A 9,451-nucleotide genomic window follows, 5' to 3' on the forward strand; every position below is an offset into this window, starting at 1 on the left:
ATGATTTCTCAAGAAATAAATAAAGGATAAATGAAATAAAAAAAGGCGTAAACCGTTAAAAAGCAGTAAATGTTACAGGTTGACATTTAACAAAGCAGTAGATGTAACACACTCAATCATTGAAATACTATGTTTCACAGTATTTTTACAGTCTACTGTAATAAAAATGCAGTAAAACAATACATATTTAAACAAAAGTTGAAAAGCAATTAAATTGTTTTTTAAAAAGTAAAGAGCATAAACAGTTAAAAACTACAAGCTGATAATTAAAAAACAGTAGATGTAACAAAATCACAATGTAGACTAAGCAGACAGAAATACTGTTACACAGTATTTTTACAGAGCAGTATGATGATAAGTACACTGCAGGCTACTCCATTCTAGAAGAGAACGTACTTTTACTCTACACCCTTAAAAACAAATGTGTTAATATCAACACAAATTGTGTCAATTTAAAACACATTAATGTTTCTATATAAGGACCACACATTTTGTGTTACTTTTAACACAATTCCTGTGATGAGATTTTAACCCATGGTTTGGGTTTGATTTTTAAACACAGTGACTGTCAAATATAACACTTTATGTGTTGTCCTTATATAGACACATTGTTGTGTTAAAATGTCTTCATTCTATTGCTGAGGATTTGAATTCAAATAAGCAGGAGCCCAACTGTAGAAGAAAAGTTACCATTTATTGAACAAATTATATTATCTTTCAAAATTTCATCACATGGCTACACTGCCCAACAAAGTCTAACTGTCATAACTACACAAAAGGTAAAACTGAGGAAAAACTGCTTTAAAGTTTTTTTTAACATGTTTTAACTGGCCAGCCAAATGAGTTATATGTAGATAAGTGATATGACACTTATTTCTACATGTATTGATGATGTCCTTTTTATGCTCAAAAATCATGATGATTTATTTGACCTTTGTCCCTAAAAATGTAGTTACTGCACTCTGGTTTTGTTTTGCTGTAAAAGATTCTAATAGTAATGCAAAACCAGAGTGGAGTAACTATAATGTTGTTGTCTTCTTTCAGTGTTGTTTTCAGTGAATAAACGTTTTCAAATTGATTTTCTTGTAAGTGTATTTAAAAGTGTTTAACAACTCTATTCAACATTTTGTGTGTTTTAGACTTAATATTATAAAGTAATGTTATATTTTAGTCTTAATATAATATTATCTCACTTTTTAACTTTATCACTATCTAGATAATACTTTCCCTTTCAAATAAAGTTATAATTTCTATTATTTTTATGTTTAAAATAGTATGTATATTCAAAGCAAATGGTGGTAAGTGCAATTACTGTTTATGGTTTTGAGTTGGATGAATTGAAATCTAAAACTTTGTCACAAGATAAAACTGACACCAAGGAGTTCATTTTTAGTTATAACTCAATTTCGCCCAACATGTAGTTACTGCAGTTAGGCTTTGTAGGGCAGTATAGTTCATGTTTACATTTAACATACATGCATAACATTACTACATGTTCTCATAACATGTCTTAACACATATCAAACACTTTTTTGGTTAGCAGCAACCTTTACAAGAAATACTTACTAGCCTAATTAAATATGACATTCAAAGTTACAGATTCATATCTTCCATGTGAGTTTCTCTTCCACCTCTGAAGTCAGTGTGTTAAACAGAGAATGGGGCCTGCTGCAGCTTGTTACCGACTGAAAAAAAGCCCTTTAATTGAGAGAAAACAAGAATGACTTGCTGGTGTACAGCAGGACAGGAAGGCACGCAGCATAGCTTCACCCTACACGTTGTGCTGTGCAACGTGACCGCTGTGTTACCATTCCTGTGTTACGTCCACGAGGCTGCTGGCTCCGCCCCCCCGGTGTCCTGAAAGTGTGTCACTGGGTTAAAGTGGCTCGAGCGCCCGGGCGGAGGGGCGTGGCCGACAAATGGGTCACATGGGCGAGTCCACTATTAAGAACATTGAGTTCTTCTGACTAACCCGCAGTCACACATAACAAGAGGGAGCTCCTCCAGTCCAGACGCACCCAGCAGCCAGTCGACTTGTTCTTCTCTCGGAGACTCAAGAACCTGCACATCTTTTTATTTACACTCCTGACATGAGCTTCAGCATCTTTTAAACTTCTCAATCGTCAAGTTTAAGTCTTCGTCGGTTGTCTTTTCTCTGTTTTCGTGACAACACACTTGTGTTGATTCATCTGTTGGGATATTTTTTCCGTGTCCTCTTCCTCGAACAGAGATGCCTGAGGACATAGGGACAGCCAAGCCTGGTAAGAAAACAATGTTTTTTATATCATGATTGTCACAGTTTAAAAAAAATACAATGAATTTGAATGTTTTCATTGCATGCACTGTGCACAGACTTTGCTGCAGTGCTTGTGTTATTTAAGAAATGTTTATAAATGACCCTTGACATCACACATCTACATCCTACATCATTTTTTAATTATGTCTTCTCTTACTATGTATGGCATCAATGCAGCGCAAAGAAAAACCTACTTAAGTCATGTGGCATAAAGTTGAAAAAAAAATGCTATAAAAATACACGTGTTGGTTGAATTCACTAAATGCATCATTATGTATTGAAATACATCCAGGCAGTATAAAAATGTTTTCCTAGAAGGCAGGTCACAAATGAATGGTGTCCTGCCATTGAAAGTGTTTGTCTGCTGTAGTGCAGCATCATAACTGGACTCTGCCAGGAGCATGACCCAATTTTATTATTTTTTTTAAATATATATAACCCCGTGTTTTAACTGTAACATGAACGCTATTGTTGCCCATTAACTGTTTTAATAAGGGGTTAGGAGTGCCAGTAGGCTGCGTCGTTTCGCTACATTTCCATTTGACACAACAGCAGTGTTTATCTTCCCTAGTCCCGCTCACATGGACAGCGTAGCCTAGCCATGTGTCCGTGTGTACACGCTCTGCTGGAACACTCCTCTGATTGGTCGAGAGGCGTTCCCTTCAGAACGCACGCTTTCAGTTAGAGCTCTCCTGTGATTGGTTCAGAAGAGCCCTGTGACGTAGGGGATTGCATAATGCACGCTGTACAACAGCACCCGCGACGCGAGGCTGCGCTGCAAGGTACACGTGAGGCGGCGGAGAGACAGCAGCAGTGACCTAGATTCTTTCTCTCTCCCTCCTCGAGCTGCGCTTTCACAGAACATCATGACAGGTCCACGTGTGGGTGGGCCGTGAAGAGAACAGTCATGGCTGGGTTAGGTAATCATCTGCTCTGCCCTATAAACTGATGAGGGAAACACAGGCTTTTAACTTGTACACTAATAAGACGCACATTTTATTTTTAAATGGAAACTTACTAAGCACGTTGGTATGTTATACTTGCAATGCCCTACTTATCCCTTTTAACACGTCACATTGGGGAGTCACTGCCTGAGGGTATTAAACATTAAATTCACTTGGAATAGTTTAATAAATTGCTTTTACACTCTTTATGCCTTATGGTTGAAGATTTAAAAAAAAAAGTTTGCACTGCAAAAAGTGGTGTATAAAACACTAAATCTGAGGGAAATGATCTTGCTGCATGGACACATAATTTCATTTGACAAGATTTCTTAAATTAAGATTATTAATCTAGAAATAAGCATGTTGAATGCTTGAAATAAGAAATTAACTCTTAAAACAAGCAAGATCATTTCCCTCAGATTTAGTGTTTTTATCTTATTTTTAGACAACTCTTTTTTTGCAGTGTGGTATGTTATACTTGCGACGCCCTACTTATCCCTTTTAACATGTCACACTGGGGAGTCACTGCCTGAGGGTACTTTAACATTAAATTCACTTGGAATTATTTCATAAATTGCTCTCACACTTTTTATGCCTTATGAGTGAAGTTTAAAAAAAACATAGCTGCATGCAATCTTTGGATCAAACAATTTTCACATTCCAAAAACAAAAGTTTTAGTTTCTGGCTGAACAACTTTATTATTACATAACCTTTGGATGATTTCTATGTGCATTCTTTTCTTCCCACAACTGTTATGCTGCTCCAGTGCTTCAGTGACCCTGTCTGGAGCACACTCCCATAGCATAGAGACCCATGTATGTTATGTAATGGTGTTATCCAACCAGCAAGCGCTGGGGGTGATAAAGCAGGTCAATCTTAGCATTGTGGAAAAAAAACACTGCAGCCAGGAAACACACACATTCTGGACTGCTCTGCTGTCTAGGCGTGTCAGCAATGTACACACTGTACTGCCAAAAGTTTGTTTATTTTGCACACAGAGAACTTTTTTTTTGTACAGTGCTTTAACTCCTGTAATCATCTCTGGGTCACAGTGACTTTGGCAGGCTTAAAGTTTTCTACAGATGAAAAACATTTGATATGAAGAAATGGGTGTTTTTGTTTCACACACATTCCTTGCGATAACAAGTTTTTGTGTTAATTTAAGATTATATACAATGGTACAAAAGCTTAAGTTCATGGATGCAGCAGATACTATTTATAGACACTGACAGCCTTGAAAGAAAGGGAAGTAATTAACCTGCTATAACACCTTCATCCTCTCTCCCTCTCCACAGGAGGAGTCATTGCCTATATTTCTTCTGGCTCAGCCTCCAGCCCAGAGTCCTGTATGAGTACCAGCCCCAGCAAAGGCTACCTGTCGACATCGCCGACAGCGTCCCGCCCCTCTCTGCCCAGCAGAGCCGTGGGCATGGTGGTGGATATCTCTCCGCCGGCCAAGAATGGCCACCAGCGCGGCAACGGCATGGAGAAGGCCGGACGCTCCTCCACGTCTGCCAAGAGCAGCATTACCAGTAAGTACAGCATTAGAGTTATTATTAAAATAGAATGCAATTGTGAAAATGTTGCAAATCTGACCTGGTGCACATGAAATTGCAGAGATTAACGGCATGGTGCTGTTGTGCAAAGTGTGTGGGGATGTGGCCTCGGGCTTCCACTATGGTGTCCACGCCTGCGAGGGCTGCAAGGTGAGTGAAAGTTCCCCCTAAAAAAAGAAGCCTTGCCTCTCTGCAGGCTTTTTTCCTGTACTGTCAGCGACTGTACACGCTCACATGACTAACTCTCCTCATGGGAATCTCTCGGTTCATTAGGGCTTCTTCAGGAGAAGCATCCAGCAGAACATCCAGTACAAGAAGTGTCTTAAAATGGAGAACTGCACCATCATGAGGATCAACAGGAACCGCTGCCAGCAGTGTCGCTTCAAGAAGTGTCTGGCTGTCGGCATGTCCAGAGATGGTGAGCAGCACGTTTAGTTTCAGCCAGCTGATGTGATTCATTTACTCTCAAGCTTCTGCTGCTTCTGCTGCTCTTCATCAAATCTTGACACAATCTTATATGGCTGTCTTTTTTTACTTCCAGCTGTCCGATTTGGACGCATCCCAAAGAGGGAAAAGCAGAGGATGCTGCTGGAGATGCAGAACGCCATGAACAACATGATGAGCAACAACAGCCAGCTGCACAGCATGCTGCACGGCCACCAGAGCTCGTCACTGCCCATGGAGGCCATGACCAGCGACGCCAGCTCCTCGTCCTCATCCTCCTCCTCCTCCTGTGCTTCCAATTCCCCATCTTGCTCCAACCCCTCCTCCCCACAGAGCACCCAGGACTCAGAGTCTGTGGTTTCAATGGACACCAACTCCAGCTCTGCCTCCCCCTGCGCCTCAGACAGCGGCGAGGACGAGGCCGTCGTCACGATAAGCAGGCAGCACCAAGACGCCTTCGGCCAGCAGAGGTCACCGAGACAGGGCCAGGCCTCGCCTTTGTCGGGCTCAGCCCCCCTGGAAACAGGGAGCAACAGCTGCATGGAGGAGCAGCAGGAGAGCTGGAACTGCTGGAACAACAATGTAGTTGTGGGAGGTTACCAGCATGGCTCGTACAGTCCACACGTCACCAACACTGCTTACAGGGAGGAGAGGGGAGTTTACCAGCAGCAGCAGCAGCAGCAGCAGCAGCAGCAGCTCAACAGCACCCCTAGCTGTGAACCATCAGAAGACTGCCAAAGACAGCATGGCTACAACACACAAACTGCCTCTAGTGGTTACAATGGACCAACCAGCTATGTGAACAACAGAGCACACTTGGTGAGTAATATCTTTTTTCATTTTTTAAATTCTAATCTTTAGTCTAAAACTAAAGTTAGGAGTTTGATCACCCTCCCTGACTGACCGTCCTGTTTCTCCAGGTCTGCCCGATGAACACATCACCCTACGTGGACCCCCACAAGCCGAGCCAGGAGATCTGGGAGGAGTTCTCCATGAGCTTCACCCCCGCCGTGCGAGAGGTGGTCGAGTTCGCCAAGAGGATCCCGGGCTTCTGCGACCTCCCCGAGCACGACCAAGTCGGCCTGCTGAAAGCTGGAACTTTTGAGGTAGGAGGGCAAACAAGCAAAACATAAACACCTCATGTTATTTTTTGTGCTCGCTTTGAAGTTAAAACCCAGCAGGCTCTTTAAAATACTGTGAATATAGGAGCCACTGTGGCTTTCCCGAACAGAGCAGACTGTCAGCTGGGTGTGCTGAAAAATATTTGCTCTGATAACAGTTTGAAACGGAAATAAACGAGGCTTCACAAACTCTCTTTTGGTGAGATTAAAAAAAGTTTCACATTACAAAACCACTACTAGAGAGTCTTTTGGTAATGAGAGACGAAGCTTCCAGAGTCTTTATTTATCTGAACGAATCAAAAAATAAATCTAAATCCCCTCCTTCCCTCTCTTGACTCTCCCAGGTGCTGATGGTCAGATTCGCCTCTCTCTTCAATTTAGCCGAGCGAACGATCACCTTCCTGAGTGGCAAGCGTTACAGCCTGGACACACTCCGGTCGCTGGGCGCCGGCGAGCTGCTCAACTCCATGTGCGAATTCAGCGAGAAGCTGGCGGCGCTGCGGCTTAACTCTGACGAAATGAGCCTCTTCACAGCTGTGGTGCTCGTCTCAGCCGGTAAGAACAGTTCAGTCTGAATATTTTAATGGAGAGAAGACATACAATTGTAGCTCTGCTTTTACTTTTTTGTACCACAGTTAGTTATATAAAAACATAAACCCTAAATGAACCAGAGAGCAACAAGTATTTGATTGATTCTATTTAAAACAACATGTAAATGGTGTTTGAAATAAGAAAATGTGCATTAGTTTTATTATAAATTGCCTCTCAGGTAATGTAAAACATTAATGAAACCCTGTTCTGTCCTCAGATCGCTCGGGGATCCAGGACCTGAACTCAGTTGAGGCCCTCCAGGACAAACTGATCCGGGGTCTGCGAAACCTGGTGATGCAGAATCACGGCGAGGAGTCGTCCACCACCTTCACCAAGCTGCTGCTCAAGCTTCCAGAGCTGCGTTCACTCAACAACATGCACTCAGAGGAACTGCTCTCCTTCACAGTGCACCCTTGAAAGCTTACTGATTGGGGGTAGCGGGGTGCACCTGCACCCTCCGACTTATTATCCACACACCTCCACCTCTACCAGGACCTGCCTCTTACTGCCCCATCGCCCTCCTCCGTGTTTCGACCAACCCTGTTGTTATTTGTTTCTAGAATGTATGAAAAGTTATTTTTTATTCTATTTTTGTTAAGTTGACCATGTGGGGTCTGAAGAGAGAAGAATATAAAAAGTACTGTATTTATAGAGAGATAGCTTATGCTTGTTGCACACAAACACACGCAAGTGCATGTGTGTCAGAGGTTCTTAGTTTTTGCAGATTTGGATGCATTTTTCTATTTTTGAGAGATTGAAGAGTACTTAACTGGCTTTATGAAATGATTAGAAACCCATTCGTCGATCCAAAAGCCATTTAATTCCAAAGTGTATTCTCTGATGAGCGGGTGAATGTGAGATAAAAGTAATATACCTTACACACCGCATGTTTGTTTAGTCCAACATTTTTGACTGATACATGTCGGCGAGGAAGGCAAGCTATCAGAAAACGTATTGAAGAATGTGTGAAGATCGCTGCTAATGCATGGCTGTACTTAATGCGAACAATTAATTACTTGGATCTTCTCCCCTTGCCTCAGAAAGCATCAGTTCACAGTTTCAGTGTATATAGTGTTGTGTGTTTTCTTTTTATTTAATTTTATACATGTTTATGTTAACTGCCTGTACACTGCCTGGTGATTTCTGGGGGAGTCGATGACACCATTTTCAGCAACACTACATTTTTTTTTTTTTTCAAATGTTCTGGAGCAGAAAAACCAAGTAATGTGTAAACAAGTGTTTATGTTGTTGTTCCCACTTTCCAGGTTTTCTTTTTTTTTTTTTTTATCAAACTTTGTGTCCTTTCAGCATAGCACTGAATTTGATGTGTTTGTCATCCATTTTGTTGAAATATCTGTTTCTTCAACTGGCAACACTGCCATATGTAAATAACTATATAAATATATATATAAATATAAATATCTGATGAACATAGAATATAAATATGATATAGTATGAATAAATACAAGTGAGAAAGTACTCTTTGTGTTTGTGTTTTTATTGATTTCCAAATATTTCTGAATGAGATGTAGTGACTGTTGCTCTCCATTAGGTGGAGCTATTTGCCCACTGCATGTTGATTTCAGTGGATTCCAGTGATCCATTAGTACCTTGCAACACGACTTTATAATTTAGATGCATTTATTAAAGCTGAGCTCCAAGAACACCCCTTTTAAAGAGGACCTTGATCTGAAAGGCTGGGTTGAGCTGATAGACTTTTTACATTCTTTATTGTGGACCTGTTGACATGCAGGTACAAACTGATACATAGGGCCTCTCCCAAGTCTCTTATTCCATGTCTCCTCTATCCTCTAGGGCAGGGGTAGGCAACCTGAGGCTCCAGAGCGGCATTTGTGGCTTTTCAGGCCATTTGCAGTGGCTCCCTGTGGCTGTAACAACAAAATTATACAAAATTAAACCAGTTATTTCTCTACATTTTAATGTTCATTTATCATTAGTGTAGGCACAAAGCAATTTGTATTCAGTTGTAAAAGTGTGTCACTTATACAGTCATGGAAAAAAATATTAGACCCTTGTTTTCTTCAATTTCTTGTTCATTTCAATGCCTGCTACAACTAAAGGTACATTTGCTTGGACAAATATAATGAAAACAACAAGCTGATATCTAGACATTTTCCATGGTTTTCCTTGATAATAACCAAAATCATAAACAAGAAAACCATGGAAAATGTCTAGATATCAGCTCTTAAATTAAACTCGTATGAGCTATTTTTGTTATCATATTTGTCAGAACAAATCAAAATCAAAATCGAAATTACTTTATTCGTCCCCGAGGGGAAATTCAGTTAGTCTGGTAGAATCTGTACCTTTAGTTGTACCAGGCATTGAAATGAACAAGATATTAGAGAAAACCAAGGTGGTCTAATCATTTTTACCATGACTGTATATCGATATATGCGATATAGTCTAATTCCATATCACATTTAAAAATACATCGATATATCGCCCAGCCCTAGGCTATATTGTAACATTAGTTG

At 40.8% G+C, this 9,451-nt stretch overlaps 1 protein-coding gene across 2 annotated transcripts; it reads left to right on the forward strand.

Annotated features, from left to right (window-relative positions):
- The first annotated feature begins 1,953 nt into the window (after positions 1–1,953).
- nr1d2a (nuclear receptor subfamily 1, group D, member 2a) lies at positions 1,954–8,432 on the forward strand. Of its 2 annotated transcripts, XM_059340005.1 has the most exons (8): positions 1,954–2,261; positions 4,537–4,773; positions 4,859–4,947; positions 5,071–5,215; positions 5,339–6,060; positions 6,162–6,347; positions 6,707–6,917; positions 7,171–8,432. In XM_059340005.1, the coding sequence occupies exons 1-8, from the start codon at positions 2,231–2,233 to the stop codon at positions 7,368–7,370; spliced, it is 1,821 nt and encodes a 606-aa protein (XP_059195988.1). In that variant the 5' UTR covers positions 1,954–2,230; the 3' UTR covers positions 7,371–8,432. The 2 variants fall into 2 exon arrangements, with proteins under 2 accessions (XP_059195988.1, XP_059195989.1); XM_059340006.1 differs by lacking the exons at positions 1,954–2,261; positions 4,859–4,947 and having other exon boundaries at positions 4,559–4,773.
- Positions 8,433–9,451: the final 1,019 nt, after the last annotated feature.

Source organism: Centropristis striata, chromosome 8 (genome assembly GCF_030273125.1).
Source record: "Centropristis striata isolate RG_2023a ecotype Rhode Island chromosome 8, C.striata_1.0, whole genome shotgun sequence".
Taxonomy (NCBI): domain Eukaryota; kingdom Metazoa; phylum Chordata; class Actinopteri; order Perciformes; family Serranidae; genus Centropristis; species Centropristis striata.

What these genes read in the sequence shown, in the direction of transcription:
- nr1d2a (XM_059340005.1), top strand. Translation starts at nt 2,231, where the DNA reads ATGCCTGAGGACATAGGGACAGCCAAGCCTG. An exon ending in TGCCAAGAGCAGCATTACCA is followed by an intron (nt 4,774 to 4,858) that starts GTAAGTACAGCA and finishes ATGAAATTGCAG; the next exon opens with AGATTAACGGCATGGTGCTG. An exon ending in TGTGGTGCTCGTCTCAGCCG is followed by an intron (nt 6,918 to 7,170) that starts GTAAGAACAGTT and finishes TTCTGTCCTCAG; the next exon opens with ATCGCTCGGGGATCCAGGAC.